This window comes from Pelodiscus sinensis, chromosome 6, assembly GCF_049634645.1.
Source record: "Pelodiscus sinensis isolate JC-2024 chromosome 6, ASM4963464v1, whole genome shotgun sequence".
In the NCBI taxonomy this organism is placed as follows: domain Eukaryota; kingdom Metazoa; phylum Chordata; order Testudines; family Trionychidae; genus Pelodiscus; species Pelodiscus sinensis.
Window position 1 is genome coordinate 87,471,752 of NC_134716.1, and position 19,956 is coordinate 87,491,707.

Sequence of the window (19,956 nt, forward strand, 5' to 3'; positions counted from 1 at the left end):
TAAAAATGGCGGCGCCCGGCAAGATGCAAATGAAGTTCGAACTAGGGTGGCAGTGTAGACATACCCCTTGAGGCTCCCTTCACGTGCCAGTCTGCACTACACGGGAGGGAGGGAGACACAGACTTCAAGTGCTGCTCCCACCCCCAACTCAATTGGCCTGCGAGGGCAGCGAAGTCTTCCCTTCCTCCCCTCCCCCACAAGCCAGAGGAACACAGCACCTAGAGGGAGCTATTTTGAACAGCCTTGGGCTGCATCATGCAGAGAGCTTGTCTCGGGGTCTAGCCCCTGCTCTCAATCATCTGGCATCAGCCATTGGCAGAAGACAGGATACTGGGCTAGATGGACCATTTGTCTGTCCAAGTATGGCCGTTCTTAGGTTCTGAGTACACTAAAAACCTGATTCTTATGCACCAGAATCCAAATAGAAATCTGGATCTGTAAACTGTAGACGCACTAAGAAGAGGCTCAAGTAAAGGTCAGGCCTGAGTATCCTCAGATAGTCAATACAGGTTCAACTTCTCTAGCCCAGTACCCTCAGGACGTGACTTGTGCCAAACCAAAGAATTGTACTGGCACAAAGTAAGTAGGTAGATAAAGCATAGAACATGCTGGCAGTGCTGCTAAACATAAGCACTTCCACTAGTGAACTGTTAGAAGACATTTGGGGTAATTTAGAGCTAAACAGCACCGAACAAGGAGGAGCCAGGACTGCTGGCTATAGACAAACTTAATAGTACCATGGGAAACTTGGCCGTACCCATGATAAGCAGACATCCAGCTAACTAAAATCATGCCAAACCACAGATGTTACCAGACCAGAGAGTGCTGGACTAGAGAGGTTCAACCTGTACTAAAACTCACTTTTATTCCAAAGATCATATCGATGATCCAACAGAAGGCACTGTACAGGCCTCTCTCAGGACCAAATATGACCCCTGTATGGATTTGCCCATCAGTATGTGCTTTTGTTGCATGCAAAAACACACACTATTTTCCCTCAGATTTAGTCCAACCGATAGCAAGGCCTTTGGTCTGTGCACAGAGCCTCTCAAGGCCCTGCCCACTTCCAGCACACACAGGCTGGCTTTCCTTCATGTTCCTGCAATGTGAATAGCTCATGGGAAAGTAAAGGGACACCTTAAACCTCCTTACTCCTCTATGCAGGTACCTAGTTCAGCCAAGATTCTTCTTGAACTGTGAAAGGCTCAAGGAAGTAACCAAGAATCCAAAGGCAAAACAGGGTAAGGGAAATAAGGGAATGTTGCACTAGAAAACTTTTTTTTAAAATATATAAACACTCCTCAAGAGATTCTAATGCTTATATAGGAGTTAGTCAATAATTAAACTTGTAACAATTTTTCTTCAAGTACCCAAAATACATGAGTTTTCAGAGATAAAGCAAAAAATTAAGGTGCAAGAGGAAGCTTTTTAGTAGATTTTCTTAAATAAAAGAGTTTTAAATGCAGGCTTTTTCCTCAAAAGCATCTCTAAGAACCTAAGCTTCATAGACTTTTCCCCTCCTCTAATTTAACAGAGATCAATGGAGAAAAGCACTACAAACTTTGATGCCAACCATGTGTTATCGATACCCAGTTATATCCTAAGTAGCACAGATATGATCTGGATAAGATTTGAACTTAATATGCTTTGTGACATCTGAATTGTCTGCCTAGAAATATATGTACATTAGACATGCACACACACACACAGATGTACTTAATGGGCTGGGAACAAGACTAAACATCACTTAATTCACAGAGATATACCTAGGTAAAACCCTTGATTTAAGATTCAATCTAGAAAATCTTCTACCAGTACCTTATTTACACAGGTGAAATACACATATTCCACAGCGTTTGAGTAGTACGCAGCTCAATGAGATCTTGAAGCTGATTACCTCATACCAGAAACCCAAAAGAAAAAAAGAAAAAAATTGCTGCAGTAGCCAATATATTTTCTGCCAAGATCTCAGTGAGTACCATATTGTTGATGAAATGCTTCAAGAGGAAACTATAATTGTTAATTTGAGCTGCCCCCATTTGTAAATACACAAAAGAAAAGCCCCAGTAAATAAATGTAGATGTTACATTATTCAAAATGCTAGTAGTTGAGTTATCCAACAACTATTTTGGGACTGTTGATGCCTTTACACAATGAAAAAAAATGGTAGACATATGAATAAGGATTAGTGTTGCAAACAAATTAAACCAATCTAGGAATAAACCAATTATTTAATTACTACCTTTAGTCTTACATAAATTCCATCTGAGATTGTCAAGCAATATTAGCAAAATTATGGTTCAACAGTTTTGTGAGGTACAGAAGCACTGTCCCTATTTTACAGATAGCAAAACGGAGAGATAAACAACTTAGGATCACACAGTAGGTCAGAAGCAGCGTCAGGAATAAATACATACATCATTTTCCATTCTATGTGAACAATAAGTAGATAGTATTTAATTTTCATTTAATTGAATATTAGATAAGTCTGCTATAACTTTTGACAGCCCCTTCTAAACCCACCTAAAGTGGTGACATACAAAACATTAATTTAAAATGCAAACAAGTTTCTATAAAAATAAGGTTTTCATTTTTATTTAAAAAAATCAAATGTTATTTAAGAAATGTAGAGAGTCACATTTTAGGTTGTATTTAAAAATATTCTAGCAACTGCATTTGGGACAAATCACACTGCTCAGTTTAACAGTTTTGCACACCTTTAGTGTCTCCCCCTAACTCTCAAGCTGGTAGCTTTTTTAATTATGCCAATAAGATCCAAATAAAATCCAAAGCACAAAGAGCTATGAATACAGGTGTGAGTATTTTGTTGATCAGTGTTTAAGCAAATTGATCTTAAAGCTACCATAAATTTATATTATCTTCTTAGTATTCATAACTTATTGTTTTTCACTGTAAACAAAAACATCTTTGTTACATTTGCACCTATAGTACTTTTCAGAGTGATGCCATTCACTGTACACATCAGATATGAAACCATGTCAATTCTGGTCAGAACTTAAATATGTACATTTATTTTTATTCAAAATTCTCTGCATGCAAGTTTATTGTACTAGGACTGACTTCTGATGTGTGATTATACAACACCCTACTACAGTGGGAGCGCATATGGGCATGAAAGTTCATCCAAATAGAGTTCAACTCCTATTACAATGCTATATCTAATGAACCACAATGACAAAGCTTTCAGTAAGCAATGTCCCTCCGCTATATACATCGGCCAAACTGGACAGTAACTACATAAACGAATCAACGGACACAAATCAGATATTAGGAATGGCAGTATACAAAAACCTGTAGGGGAACACTTCAATCTCCCTGGACACACAGTAGGATATTTAAAGGTAGCCATCCTGCAACAAAAAAACATTCAAGAACAGACTTCAAAGAGAAACTGCTGAGCTACAGTTCATCTACAAATTTGACACCATCAGTTTAGGATTAAACAAAGAATGTGAATGGCTAGCCAAATACAAAAGCAGTTTCTCCTCTCTTGGTGTTCACATCTCAACATCAGCTGCTAGAAGTGGGCCTCATCCTCCCTGACTGAATTGACCTAATTATCTCCAGTCTTACTCTTGATTGGTCCTCTTTTCTTATGCCTGTATATTTATGCCTGCCCCTGGTATTTCCACTACATGCATCTGACGAAGTGGGTCTTTGCCCACGAAAGCTTATGCTCCAATAAATCTGTTAGTCTATAAGGTGCCACAGGACTCCTCATCGCTTTTGCAGATCCAGACTAACACAACTATCCCTCTGATAGTAAACCTTAAGTAATACATAACACTCATTAAGTAATTAAAACAAACTCTACTGCATCAATCGTCTAGACACTGCTTGGTCCTGCCGTGAAGGCAGGGGACTGGACTTGATGGCCTCTCAAGGTCCCTTCCAGTTCTATGATGCAAATGGCACTGGAATAGGCCTTAAAACTTAAGATACAAGTCATCTCTGCCACAAAACCCTTGTTTTTGGCTATACCGGTATTTCAAAACAGTGAAGCCCACAGAAATTACAACATTTTTCTAAATCAGCAGTTCTCAAACTTTGTTGCACCAAGGCTGCCTTCTGCCAACAAAAATTACTACTAGACCCCAGGAAGAGAAACCTCAGACTAAGCCCCACCATGATGGGTGGGGAGGCCAAAGGTGAAGTCCAAGGCTTCTGCCCTGGGAAGGGGGCCTGTAACCTTAGCCCTGGATGGTAAGGCTTGGGCTTCAGACTTGCTGGGGCCCAGAACCAACACAAGCCTTGGTGACTATTAATATGGGATTGCGACCTACAGTTTGAAAACTCCTAATCTCAGTTAAGACTTTTGGGAAAAAATTCCATCTTTTAGTTTTTCAATTGTACTCTGCATTTATTTAATACCCTTAAACCTCAAAGCATTTTACAAACATTTAAAAAAGCTCACAGCTACATGTCATTATTTTAACTTGCATTTTACAGAAGGGTAATCTGCAGAACAAATGTCCTGTTCAAACAGGCCAACAAAATTCCCGACTGTTAGTGCTCTAAGTCCACATACTAGACAATTTACACTGCCTAATCAAAATATATACTGAATGCTGATATGAGTTTATTTTTGAAAGCATCATAGAAGAGTCACTATTTTTCCCCCCTACAGAAAATGGAGGATTCTATACCAAAAAAGGATTTACTTAGAAATTATGATCACTGAATAGATGTCCTTCATAATGCCAAGCAACTAGTTATATTAATATATCAAAGAAAACAAGCTTAAAATAGATCTGCTCATTACCTAAACATAAATTCCAGCACCTTTTTCAGTACATTTACTTTTGAGATTGCTCAATTAGTGACTAATAAGCAATTCCTAAACTTTGGTAATGGGTTTACATATTAATTTACTGAAAACATTTGCTCATGAACAATTAAATCAGGGGTTCTCAAACTTTCAGATACCGCGACTCCCCTCTAAGTTGCCCGGGGGAGTCGGGACCCACAGTTTGAGAAATGCAGAATTAAACATTGTAAATAAAAAACATTTTCCCATTTTACAACTCCAACAACAAATTTCACGTTGGGAGACATTATTACATAAGACACATTTCTAAGAACATTTGTGAAATATGCCAGACTGAAACAGTTAGAAAGTTGATCTTAAAAAGTTGATCAAGTAAAAGTAAATCTTAAAACAAACAGAACCTACCTTTGAGCCGTCCAAGCTGATTATCCTGTAGACATTTCTTGTGCTGTCATAGAAATAGGACACAGTAACAGCATGCTTGCTGGTGGGAACCCAGTTCTTCTTAGTGTTTGGGTCAATCTGGAAGACATGAGCTCGAGTGCTGAAGATGGGTTGTTCCCTGAAGGAAAGAAAGTCAAAATGATTCATCTGGTTTAGACACAGCATGCTTTTACATCAGTGATCTGGCAATTATGCCCATCAGAATGTACATATTTTGCTTTGCATGAGTACAATTTTTGTGGAGTAAAATTAATGTCAAGTGAGTTACAGCAGTTTCAAGTGCATTACTATACAAAGAAGGGCACAACTTTTGGAACAAAATCAGTGGCCAGATATTGGGTCAGATAAATGATATCAAGTAGATTTCTAAATATAGATTCACCACTGATTCTCACCTCCCACCCTCCATCTGTCTACTCCAGTTAACACTGTCCATCATTAATACAAGCGTAATTGCAATGCTCAGTATACGGAGATGGAGTGCATTGACTTTATATCCTCCTTGTCTTTAAACTTTTAATATTGATTATTCAATAATGGTCTGTTATCTGAAATTGAACTGGCCTGCTTGATTTAATTCAGCAACAGATGACACTCAGTGATAGGAGCGAGTGTTTGAAACTTTCATCCTTTTGGATTTCGTTATTGAATGTTCTCACAGAACAAAGTAATAGCCAATGGCAGCACAGTTCCAAATGAGGCCTGAACAGAACATGAGACGATCAGTACATGATGCCAGTCCTTCACACATATACTGCTGCATCCACAGCCTTAGGTCATCACTTCCCCAGGATTCATGGGGTTGGAAGGCTGTTTTCCCTAACCAAAACACAGAAGCTGAAGACTGAAGGTCACTTTCCTCATCATCAGGTCCCATATCACCCCTTCCTTCTGAATCACTTAATTTACTTCACTTGACTAGAATATCATGTTCTGGCCCTCATTCAATGCCAGACACAAATCTGCCCAATCTATATTTGAATTGAATGTAGTATAATTGCACAAAAACAAAAATCCAGTTTTCTTCAGTGTTCAGAAATTTAATTCCCATAAAAACAAAAACTTTACAAATCTTTATAAACAGCTATTTAGGAAAGATCCATTTGGGGTCTGGGAAAATACTCTGGCATGATAAAGTCAACTGTTAGATATACTGATAACTACTACAAGAATAGCAGGCCAAATGCTACTTAAGAGCTCTGCTCCTATTCAATTCTGGGGGGAAAATTCTTCATTTTGATAATCTATCACAAGTCAGTAAGCTAGTATGTAAATTTTAAGTATTAACTGTTCACTGCTTATCAAGTTTCCTTGTACTGAATGTCTTTAATGCTTTCTGTAAATTAAAGCAAGACTGCTCTTTCCATCTTGTATGTTGTAAAGCTGTCTGTTCACCGAAAGAGAGAAGAAAGCCTAATAAAATAAAACACAACAAAACCAACCTATACAACACATGAATCCATGCAAGAAAAGAAATAGTAGCTAAACAGAGTAACAGATAACTAGTTTAACCAAATAGGACCATGATGTGACAAATAATTTTCCCCAGATATCCTGCTGATTACAATCACTTGGGCTACGTCTACACTGGCCCCTTCTCCGGAAGAGGCATGCTAATTTCGAACTTTGGAATAGGGAAATCCGCGGGGGATTTAAATATCCCCCGCGGGATTTAAATAAACATGGCCGCCGCTTTTTTTCCGGCTTGGGGAAAAGCCGGAAAAGAGCATCTAGACTGGCGCGATCCTCCGGAATAAAGCCCTTTGTCGGAGGATCTCTTATTCCTACTTGAAAGGAATCTATCATACTGCTGCCTCAACACACCCTCCCCCCCCCCCCACAAACACACACCCTGTTTTGGTAACAGTATTTAGTGTGTTAAGCAGTGGATTTGAGGGCTTTGCTGATCATCAGTGATTTTGTATGTATGCTCACATTCCTACTTTCAAGTTTGTATAAGAGATCCTCCGGAAAAGGGCTTTATTCCAGAGGATCGCGCCAGTCTAGACGCTCTTTTCCGGCTTTTCCCCAAGCCGGAAAAAAAGCGGCGGCCATGTTTATTTAAATCCCGCGGGGATATTTAAATCCCCCCCGGATTTCCCTATTCCAAAGTTCGAAATTAGCATGCCTCTTCCGGAGAAGGGGCCAGTGTAGATGTAGCCTTGCAGTGTCTAAAGAGAAAAAAACCTAGTCTTCTCAAAATGATCAAAAACCCAAGACATGCCACTGTTCTCTGCTAGTTATGCTCATTGGAAGGTGAACGGGACATTTGTCAATAGATACAGTATTACATTAGTATAAATGTTTGAGTCCCAAAACAAGTCATGAAAATGTTATTTTTAAGGGGGAAGTGTTGTAAAATCTCAATTAGTCATTTAACATTAAAACCTTTCAAAAGTTGCAGTAAAAATCAAATCTTGTATTCATCCACAGTAGCATTAAAGCATAAAGTGCATAATACAGGAGCTACTTACATTAAGATTTAACTAGCTGGAGTTACCCAGCATTGCTTGGGACAGTTGATATAACTGAGGTGAGGAGCCTGAGGGGAGGGAGGGGAAAGGGAGCCACGCGCCTACCGCCAGCGCCCGAGCCCGCCCTCCGCCGGCCTTAGTGAGTGACTGTCCCTGCCGCTTCCCCGGGGAAGCTGCTTCTCCCCACACTGCCAAGCTCTGTACAGCCCTGGGGAGAGGCATCGGTCTCTCATCTCTTCCTTCCCACAGTCCCTTAAAAAAAACTTTCACCTGGATAAAAGGTTATTCCATGCAACATTTGGTTGTGGTAGCTCTTATAGTGTCCAAGTTATTAGCGCACAAACATACAAACAAACATTCTCCTTTATATATTAGATAAAACATTCAGATACAGTCAGCAGCAGTTTTAGTGCTTGCTTCTAAACACTGTTATGTAAGATTAATGGCTTCAGCCACACTGCCCTTTCTTTCTAACTTGGAAATAACTAACGTTAAAACAGTAATCAGTGGCATTCTACCTATGAGGTGATGAATAATCTATCATACTGCTGCCTCACCCCCCCCCACACACACACACTCCATTTTGGTAACAGTATTTAGTGTGTTAAGCAGTGGATTTGAGGGCTTTGCTGATCATCAGTGATTTTGTATGTATGCTCACAGAATTCCCTGATTATTTATGGGATCCATCAACTTTTAACATTTCAGAAAGACTGAAAAAACATCCTATCTTCCATCTAGATGTAGGTCCATACATACAAACTACATGAAAACTGAAAAAAAGTTAGTTCGCACATTTATGTACTAGGGATGTGAACGACTAGTTGCCTATCTGATAAGCAAATGCTTATCGAATAGTCAACACACTAGTCAATCAGTTGTCTCCCCCCACCCTTGCTGCCTGTATCTGAAAGAGGCAGCAAGAGGGGGGCAGGAGGAGGAGGAGGGGCTGCTTCAAAGCAGCAGTGCAGCATGGAGCACGGGGCCAGACCCTGGGCTCCACGTAGCTCTGTCACTTTGAAATGCTGAACGCAGCTTGGGGCCAGCGGAGGAGTCTCTAGCTGGCGCACGCTGCACACAGCATTTCCAAGCAGCAGTGCCTCATGGAGTCTGGGGTCTGCTGTTTTGAAACACCACATGCAGCCCAGGGCCAGGTAGGAGTCCCCAGGTTGCCACAGGCTGCATGCGACATTTCAAAGTGGCAGTGCTATGTGGAGCCTGGGTTCAGCTGGGACTCCTTTGCTGACCTCAGGCTCCATGCAGCGCTGCCACTTTGAAATGCTGTGGGGAGCACGGGGTCAGTGGGGGGAGGAGGAGGGAGACTCCTTGAGTCCATCACTGGCCCCGTGCTCCCTGCAGCACTTTTGCCTTTGAAGTGCAGCAACAGCTCTGGGGCTGTTACTACACTTAAAAGACTGAGGCACCCTTATCTACTAATCGAATAATCAATGCAATTTGCAATGACTATTCGATTAGCCAATTAATCTAAATTTAACATCCCTATTATGTACACAATATAGCAAGCTGTTGTACTATAATTAATCAGAACCTCTTAGAGGATATTTTGGTAGTCATTTAGCTGAAAAGCAACTTACGTGCAATATAGATGAAGCCTTTTCTATAAGTTCACAGCTAAAACACCCTCTCCCCACCCCAAGTCATTGCACTATTATGAATGACAGCAAAAATCAAACTACCACTGTTAAATATAGTTTGGCATGCTGGCACGCTTTTCAAATTTTAATTCAGTGAGTTCTGAGACCTCTACAATTTTCAAACAATAAAAGATAAAAACTTAAGTTCATTTCCTGGGCAGACAGGAAGAACAGTTTTTATAAAGAAATAGTCAGTAAGAACAATCAGTACCACTTTCCCCCTGCTATCATTTTCCTTCTTTTAATTAGTTACAGCCTTTTTTACTGCTTCTCTATTATTATGAAGAGGCTTTCAGTACCCATTAAAATGAACAAGCCAGGAGTAAGGCAAGAGCTAGTTACTAAAACAAATTAATTGTTTTCCAGAATATCTTGATAATGAGCAAGAGTGGAATTTTAAAAAATTAACATAGCATCTGAATTTGAATTAAATTTAAGTTCTTCGCAATGTGGCAAACACAACAAGGCTAAAATACTATTCTTAACTCACTTTTTAGTACCCAGATATTCCAATGGCTTCAAGAGATTCACAAATTTAGGTCTGGTCTACGACTAAAACTAGTTACTTTATTCAGGGTTTTAAGAGGACCTAAACTCTAGAGCAGATGCTTCTGGATTTACAGACATATTATTTGGTCTTCCTAGTTGTTGAGGAGGTGGATTTACTACAGCCACAAAAAAATTCCTTTCATTACTGTAGCAAGTGTTTACACTAAAGCATGGTCTAGCACTACAAAGTTAGGTTGATCTAATTATGTGTCCACACTATAACCATGTAAAGGCATGTCTTCACTATAGGCTGGATTGACAGGGGAGTGATCAATCCAGGAGTGGTCAATCTATCACCTCTACTATAGAGGTGATAAATTGACGGCCGCTCTAGAGACTCCAGTACCCCACCGGTAGGCAAGCGTGAGAGGTAGGCACATAAAATCCCATTTAATCAGTTAATTGGTTAGATGTTAGGGTTAACTGATTCAGTGAGATCCTGCACAGGGCCACTGGCTCCTGGCCCCATGTGGGGGCCTAGCAGGGCTGGAGCAGCCCTCCGCCTCCCGGACACTAGTTAACTGTTACCTGGCAAGCATCACCCAATAAGGGTGATGCTTAACGGGTAACCATTCAAGCCCTAGTAAAAAGAATCAATGGAAGAGTTTTCTCCTGTCACTCAAGAATGGCATGGACCCTACAGTAAATAGATCTAAGCCACATCAATTTGACTTATGCTACTAATGTACACAAGTTGCATAGCAACCTGTCCCCATAGCATAGACTTGCCCTGAGTGCCCTACTATATCACCTCCATGAGAGGTATAGGGCTTATGGTGGTGTAATTACGATGACCGTGTCTGTGCAGACACTGCATTCCTTACCTCAGCTGTTGGCTCCCCATCTGCCAGGTCTCTATTCTGAGCTGGGCTGCCATCTTAGGCTGGAAACATGGCAACTGATGAGATGCTAGGTGTCAGTCTTCCTACTGAAGGGGAGTAATCTCAAGCAGCTACCCCTACTCCTGGCTAGCTGTAAGCCTCTCCGCCTCCTCACCTCCACCCAAACTCCCACTCCTGGCCAAGAGACAGGAGACCAGAAGCCCTGGATAGCAACTGGACTCCCAGTGAGGAGCTACACAGAGCTCAGAGCCTTGGCTCTCAAGCCCCCTTTCTCCCACACTGCCCCTCTTCAACTGGTGGAAGCGCTCCTAGTGAAGATGAACACCATGGACAGAAGGTGGGTTCTGTGGACATCAGCCACTACAGTCATTACCGCAGTGAGTATAAATTGACCTTGTATAGGGCATCTTAAGACTGTAGTGCAAATATGCTGTAAGACACCGCGGCAGCACAGATGCAGCACCATAGCTGTGCCACTGTAGCACCTGTCATGAAAAATAGCATTTACTTATTAAGGCATTACTTATTAAGGCAATCTAGTCAGACCAAGATTTTTTTTAAACAACGTTCTCATATACAGGAACAGTATCTGCTTGTTATTTCCAGGCATCAATTTTAGATAGGTTGGTCCCATTTAATCTTAAATTACAAGAAGCAAGACCTTCCTCACTCCTCCCATTTAATCAGCTACAGTCCCATTTTGAGCACAGTCAAAAACGTCACCAGAAAAATATAGGCTAATTAACATAAGCACATACAGTCCAGTTCTATACAGAAACTGGTAAACACTTCTAAACAGGAAGCTCAAATTTACAGGCTGGAAAAATATAATCTTTTTTTGTTTACTATTGCTGCTAACGTGCATGAGTGTCATACACACAGTCCCTCAAAAAAAAAAGTTAGAAATGTATCCCATCACTATAGGGAATAATGAGGAAACAGTCTCATCAATTCATTCATAGACTCTTAGCTTTTCTACATAAAAAAGAATAAAGGGCATCTACAAATTTAATATGCAATTTGTCGCCATCTCCAAAACATTAAAGGTGTTAAAGACCAGACTTTACAATTCTCTGCACCCCATTAGACCAGACTCCTTCCAAGTTGATGAATTATCAATTTTCATAGTTGTTTATGGGCTGTCAATTTTCCATCACTGTGACAATTCTCATATTCACACTATTTTAAGATATATTTCACAAGCCAAATGTGAGACCAAGAAATATTTTACTACTCTCCTGTTTTCATACCTCTAGCATGTGCCATTGATCCACAAATGTTGTAACTAACTATCCATGTGGTTAAAAGTATATGGAATAACTATAAGGAACAATGTTCTCAATTACGCTGGAATTTAGTAAGACATCAGAAATAAAACTATATTCTTACAAAGACTAGCATGGAGTTTTAGTCAAGACATCATGTGAGCTGAATGAGGGATGAGTGCCATCTACTGAAACAGCAACACTGTCACAGGTTTTCCTTCGATGTTTTCCATTCAATTCCAAGTAGGTCCAATACTGCTCACTAACCTTGATCTGATAATGACATAGCATAAAGTGGTTTTGTTGAAAGCCATATGTATATAGATCCTGTAATTTCTTAGAACTCTCAAATCTTTATGTCTGGAAAGATCAGAAATGTTACAGGAATATTAATCTATATTTGCTACGTACACATTCCATTTGGAGCCTAATGGTCTTGAATTCAACAACAACAACAAAAAATGGTTTGGTAGCACTTTATAGACTAACAAAACATGTAGATGGTATCCTGAGCTTTCGTGGGCACAGCCCACTTCTTCAGATGACTAGAGTTATTCAGCAGTTAGCTTGCATTGGTACACCTGAGTTAGCTTATTTCAACTGAAATTAGCCACACAGTGATCTTATTAGCTGAGAGAATGGATGAGCAGCTGATGAGTTTAAACCCAAGCTACTGCATCCGCATCACATTACTGGCCTGAGCTTCTGTACCTTGTGAGCATCAACCCATACCCCCACCTGGTGGTAGAAACACCACTTTAGATAGATGTGTGTCTGAATTGGGGATGGGCTAGGGGAAAAAGTTATACCTCAAGCTAAAATGGTAGTGAAGATAAACCCATTGACTTCCAGGAAGTAAATCATCTGAACACTTAAATTTTACACTATGTATCTCTTAATTGATTGAAGAAGTTGCCTTGTCTGTCATACAAGTGATCTTTCTCTTTTAAATCTAGTATAGCTTTAGAAAATACTTCAGGGTTTATATGATCTGAGATCAGTCACTATCTGAATTTTGAAGCATAACACTAGATAAAAAAGTTAAGTTTTTTGTCCAATGAAGTAATTACACCAGGAACTTTATAAACTACTTAAGTTAGTTGCTACCAAAAAATGTCAAACATGCATAGAATGGATGCAATTCAATATAAAACGCTTAACTTAAGTTCTTGGCATGATAGCCATATGGAGATGTATAAATCTTGCAAAACTGTGGAAACCAGAAACTCCGTTGGTTAAAGTAAGTAAATGATTTCACCTTGAAATTAGGATGTTTTTATCCTAGGTTTGTTTTGAATAGCTCAAAATCCTCAATATTTTTGATGCTACAAAGTCTAGATGTGTTCTTTTTCAAGCATGAATATTTATGAAAATTCAGTGCTCAAAAGGTATCAAATGTGCAGCCATAAGAACTGAGGTCCTCTACGCACAAACTTGATTTAGAATGTGCAGAATCACAGAACACTAGAACTACACGATGATCTCTCGAGGTCCCAAGTCAAGTCCTCTGCCCTTATGACAGGACCAAACACTGTCTAGATCAGCGTTTCTCAAACTGTGCTCCGCGGAGCCCCAGGGCTCGCGAGACATCTCCAGGGGCTCTGCGAGGCTGACAAACTGGAAACATCGATAGGTAAAACACATACAATCAGTGGACCGCTGGGGCTCTGCATAAGTTTACGCATGTAAAAGGCTCCGGAGCCCAGAAAGTTTGGGAACCGCTAGTCTAGATCATCCCTGATAGAGGTCTATCCAATCTGCTCTTAAATATCTCCAGCGATGGAGATTCCACAACCTCCCTAGACAATTTATTCCAGTGTTCAAGCACCCTGACAGTTAGGAACTTTTTCCTAACGTTCAACCTAAACCTCCCTTGCAGCAATTTAAGTCCACTGCTTCTTGTCCTATCATCAGAGGCCAAGGAGAACAATTTTTCTCCCTCCTCCTTGCAAGGAAGGCAGATCTATCTATCTATCCCTTTTAGATACTTAAAAACCACTATTGTGTCCCCCCTCAGTCTTCTCTTTTCTAAACTAAACAAGCCCAATTCTTTCAATCTTCCTTCATAGTTCATGTTTCCTAGGCCTTTAATGATTTTTGTTTCTCTTTTCTGGACCTTCTCCAATTATTCCACATCTTTCTTGAAATGTGGTGCCCAGATTTGGACAAAATACTCAAAATGAGACCCAATCAGCTCAGAGTAGAGCAGAAAAATTACTTCTCGTGTCTTGCTTGCAACACTCCTGTTAATGCATCCCAGAATCATGTTTACTTTTTTTGCAACAGCATCACACTGCTGACTCATTTAGCTTGTGCACCACTATGATCCCTAGATCTCTTTCTGCAGTACTCCTTCCTAGACAGCCGCTTCCCATTCTGTGCGTGTGAAACTGATTGTTCCTTCCCAAGTGAAGTACTTTGCATTTGTCCTTATTAAACTTTATCCTATTTACCTCAGACCATTTCTCCAGTTTGTCCACCTCATTTTGAATGATGACCCTATCCTCCAAAGCACTTGCAACCCTTCCCAGCTTGGTATCCTCTCCAAATTAATAATCATACTCTCTATGCCATCATATAAATCATTGATGAAGATATTGAATAGATCCGGTCCCAAAACAGAAGCGGAACCCCACTTGTTATGCCTCTTCCAGCATGATTGTGAACCATTAATAACTACTCTCTGAGAACAGTTACCAACCAGTTATGCACCCACCTTATAGTAGCCCCATAAGGTTGTATTTCCCTAATTTATTGATAAGACGGTCACGAGACTATATCAAATGCTTTTCTAAAGTCTAGGTATACCACATCCACTGCTTCTCCTGTATCTACAGGACTTGTTATCCTATCAAAGAAAGCTGTCCATCAATACAACTTAATCATGACTTGGAAGAGCCTCTTCTAGTAGTAAAAGAGTATTCACTCTCAATGCCCATTGAATCCTTGGCCTCTTCTGCAATTGCCAACAAGGATGCCAACAAGGAGTTGTGGTAGAACATTGTGAGACATGAACAGTTCACTGAAAATTGAACTGAGACTAGTTTTGTCAGATAAACAATTGAACAGCCAAGATATAGCAATATTTCCTTACTATCAGGGAAGGATGCACTTCAACCTCAAATATTCTGACTTGCATTTTGGCAGAATTTATGCCACTGATAGCACATATGTATTACACGCACACACACACACACGCACACCACTTAAAATGGCTACCGATGGATGTGTAAAATGACAAAATTTTGAAAAAAAGTTAGCAAACACACGATAATCACTTTCGCGCCACTAGCACAGCAAAATCCAATCAAAGACAACCAGCTCTAAAAACAATTCATTGAATTTTAGAAAGCATATCTGACTATTTCTAGATAATGCTGCATTAATACTTTTGATTGGATATTGCTAAGAATAACTGTCATTTAACAGTAATACCTATTAAGTAGGGTCTTATGATTTTATTACCTTTATGCAAGCAACAATATACAGAGACATTCCCTGTATAGAAAAAAGGTATTCAAAGACAAGACACAATCATAAGCATTAAGACTCAGACTATTATTATATTACAGAAAAAGCTTACTAAATTACAGAAAAAGCTAATAGTTTTTTTACACTGTGTGTGTCAAGTAAAAGGTAACCCCCCACCCCCCAACAGAATTTTTTCTTGGTGTGTTTTTTTTTTTTTTTGTGGGGGGGAAGGGAGGGGGATGTTTGGTATTTTTGTTTCAACCATCTGGCAACCCTAGGCGGGGGTCTGCTCCGGCAGCCAGGAACCAGATGTGCCACATGGCCGGGGGGAAGAGGGAGGAGTGAGGTGTGTTTCTGCTCCAACAGCTGGGAACAGGACCTGCCACATGGCCAGGGAGGGGTCTGCTCCAGCAGCTGGGAACGGGACATGCTGCATTGTGGGGGGAGAGGGGTTCTGCTCTGGCAGCCAGGAATGTGGCTAATAAATCAGGTGCCACTGTGGCACACATCCAAACCAGAGCACATTACCTCAATGGGGGTGCACAAGCCGAAACTCACTCCACTCATGGTTGGAAAAAAATCTTTTAGGGAACATGGCTGCAGACTGTCAATAATTAACCAAGGAGGAGGGGGAGTCCAAAAACTACAAAGATAATTTAGAAGAAAAGTTTCCTTTTTCTGAAGAAGTTTCCTATTCGCAAGTAGTTTTTAAATGCATGCTCTAATTCTATAATAGTATCAAGGGCTCAATTTATAAGTTTATAAAAGGGAGAGGTGTGCCACAATATGTTGCTTTGAAATAATTTCCTAACTTATGTAGACTATACTTTTGCAGGCAACATCTAGTTTTATAGATCTTCTAATAATTTAAGTGTTTTCACTAAAAGAATAGAATGTAAGAAATGAAAAACTGAAAATCTTCACAAGACGAGGGCAGTAAGAGGAGGGAGAAGCTGGCAGTCTTGGATACCTTTATGAAAATTAAGAAACCAAAACATTTACATGTACCAGGCATATATTAATTCCTGTGTGTCTGTTATTTGTTAATAAGAGAAGCCTCAATAGCTGCTGTCTGATGATGGGTAATCACAGAATGGAGGTTTCACGGACATGCTGTACTTTAAGCACTAAACAGCTGTCAGGCCTGCTGATTTAATCAGCTTTAGCTGGCTCTAGTGCTTTCCTGCTCCAACTGTAAGTCATGGTTTAGCTTAGCAGAGTGTTTAGATTTATTATTTTAAAATAACTTATTTCAAAAGCTTTTACTTTAAGTAGAAACTGTGATGCCTACTGTGGCCTCTAACAAATTCAAAATTATTAAGCAGAGTCAATCTATACCCCATGCCATTTCATCTCCTTTGAATTTGTTATTGGCTCCCTCACCCACTCCTCTACTGTGAATTTGTTTTCAGTTTCAACTACAGTAGACTTCCGATAATCCGGCACCTTTGGGACCTATGTGGTGCTGGATTATCGGATATGCCAGAGTATCGGGAGGTACTCTGGCGGGGGGCTGTGACGGGTCTGCTAGGACCCTCACTGCGTCCAGGGGGGTGGGCGGGGAACGGCGCGGCAAGGGGCCAATCCGCCGCCATTTTGCAGGAAGGCAGCGCCGCCGCTGAAAGAGTTTCTGGGAAGGGAGCGGGCTCCCCACCCGCCAGACCGCAGTAGTTATCGCCGAGCAGGGGGTGAGGGGCTGCGCGGTGGGACCAATCCAGCAGCACCCCAGCTGCTCTGCTCCACCGCTTCCCCAAGCCCGCCGCTCGTCCGTTTCAGCAGCGGCAACAGCGGACTTGAGAAAGCGGCGGAGCAGAGCAGCTGGGGTGCTGCCAGGTTGGTCCCGCCACACCGCATCTCACCCCCCTGCTCGGCGATAACTACTGCAGTCAAGGGGAGTGGGGAGCCCGCTCCCTTCCCGGAAACTCTTGGTGGCTCTGCGGGGCTTCCCCCGCCTTCCTGCAAAACAGCCACCATGCCGTTTCCCTCTCACGCCCCACCCCCCGGCCAGACGCAGCACGGGTCCTGGCAGACCCGTCACAGGGGCATAATCCCCTTTCCCTCTTTTCCCCTTCCCTTTCCCAGCCGCAAGCGCCCATGGGGCTTACAGCAGCTCCAATTGTCCAGCTGGCCTGAGCACTTCCGGGTTCCAATTGGTGCCGGACTATCGGGAATGCCAGACCACTGGATGCCAGACAATTGGAGTTTTACTGTACTTTCTTCTTCCCCATCTGCATTGTGCTATTGGCTCATCATGCTTGAATCCAAAAGTACACAGGGACTGAGTAGAACAGGAAAGCAATTTAAATGGAAACAGAAATGTGTAGCAGGATACAAAAACAGCTTAGAGACCTATTCTCCCTTGACAACATAGGTCAGATTTGGTCTACATTCGAATTATTTAACAAAAATTCTCCATTTTGATAATTCCCTTAGATTAAAAGTAACTTTCAAATATCTAAGGCATACATGCTATCACTGAATAGGCTAGAATACATTTCTGACTTCAAAAGAAACAGAAGTGAGCCTAATTTTTGCTGGATGTTTGTATGATTTTTAAATTTTTTTTATATATATATATATATATATATATATATATATATATATATATATATATATATATAAAACATATAATGGTTAAATTAGCTGGAGTAAAGAAAATGTATCTGTTTACAGTTTGGGTCCTGTTACCAACTGTGGGAAGGCCTTGGGAAAAAAAATGGTTTAACTGGAGAAACTGAACCTTAAAGGTAACGGATGAGATAGGAGGATAAGTCATTGGAAAAAAGACCCCAGTTAAAAGGGACTGTTATCACTTCTCTGAACAATAAATAATTGTGTGTATTGAACCTTTAGCGATCCCTAACTTATCTCTGTCCAAAATTGGTTCTTAACTAAAGTTAGCAATTGGCAGTGACATAATTTCGTTGTTAAAAGGTAGAAAAGGGTAAACTCTTAAGGCAGTCATGGGAAACTTACAACCTATCAGGTTTCTTTAAGTGGCCATTTTGTTCAAGACATTTTGTTTACTGTAGCCCATGCACAGGGTTGCCAGATTTCACTGATTTTCATCTGCATAGTTGTTTTTTTTCCTACCAATATTACTGTAGTGATACGCACATAAAGGCATATGAAGTGAAGTGAAGTGCGTGCGTGTAGTAATTGCTTGGCTTTTGGACAAGTACAAATACCATTTCACTTTTGGATTTAATAAAAGGAATTTATGGCTGAATATGTTCATTAACAATTAGATCAATACATTTCCAGCCTCCTTCCTATTGATAAGACTGAGTAGTTTATAGTCTGTCAACTAAGACCAAGTTGTCTGACTACATAGAAGCACTAGCTGAACTGATCAAAAAACATGTCAGCAATATACAGATGATACACAGTTCTCCCTACCCCATGACAGACAGCCATACTACTACCACCAAATTGGTCCAATTCTTGAATTAGATCAACTCTTGGTTAAAGAACAGCTGGATGAAGCTGAACTAAGGAACAGAAAGGTGATGCTGATAGGCAGGAAAGGAAAGCATTTTGAAGAGTTTGCAGCTATTATGCAATTTGATTGACAACACACCCACAATTGGTCAATTTAGTCTTGTAGACTCGGAGTACTCTTCAGTTCCTCATTAAAACACTGAACTCTCAAATAGCACCATCAACAAAGTAAAGCTTTCTACCATTCCTGCTTGGCTAAAAAAACTGTCCCATTCCAGTGGGCAAAGACCAGCTTTCAATTCTTCATGCTTCAGTTACCTTTCAGATTGATTACAGAAATGCAATGCACCTCAGCATAAAGCTTCAGCAAAAAGCAAACTAGTTCAGAATTCTGCAGCACATCTTCTCTACTAAACAGGCTACTGCAAATATATCAAACCTGTCCTCTGCTACTGGCTTCCCAGAGAAGTGCAAAGTCTCAGTCCTTACCTGCAAAGCATTCCACAGGTTGGGCTCAGAATATCTAAAACCTTGTCTATAGCTCTGGGATACAGATGGTTAACAGCTATACTCCTCTGGCACAATGGAACTCTTTTCAAAAATAGTAAAGCTCATCTGCACACTAGGGATGTTAAAATGCAGGATTTTTTTGTAAACATATAACTGCTCAAGTTTTCAGTGGTTACACATTACACGTTTGAGGGGAGGTGGCTCTGAGATACTTGCAGGCAACTGGCTTTAATGTACCAGCTCCCGTCTGCCCTATCTCTCCCGTTGCTGCCTCTGATACAGACGCAACAGTGCTTGGGAGGCTTGGGGGGGGGGGGAAGAGAAGAGAACAGAAAGAGATGTGGTTCTGTGGGAGTCAGTACATACAGGGAGCCTGCCTAAAAGCTGGCTCTCTGCAAGCACCGGCTCACACTCAAGGGAGAACAGGTGGAACTGTAAAGGTTCTGTTTAATTGTGTACACTAACATCCCTACTGTACACAAGACAAAAATTTATCTGGAGAAGTCCAGGACTGCA

General features: G+C 40.8%; 1 protein-coding gene across 5 annotated transcripts in view; it reads right to left on the reverse strand.

Moving 5' to 3' along the window:
• Positions 1-19,956, reverse strand: part of HOMER1 (homer scaffold protein 1) — a 169,081-nt gene that overhangs the window by 113,759 nt on the left and 35,366 nt on the right. For all 5 annotated transcript variants that reach the window (XR_012904870.1, XR_012904871.1, XR_012904872.1 and 2 more), the window contains exon 2: positions 5,195-5,351. Coding sequence is in view for 2 of the 5 variants with exons in the window: in XM_006119144.4 (XP_006119206.1) it covers positions 5,195-5,351 (157 nt within the window). In the remaining 3 variants the exon portion in view is untranslated. The remainder of the gene's footprint in view (positions 1-5,194; positions 5,352-19,956) is intronic.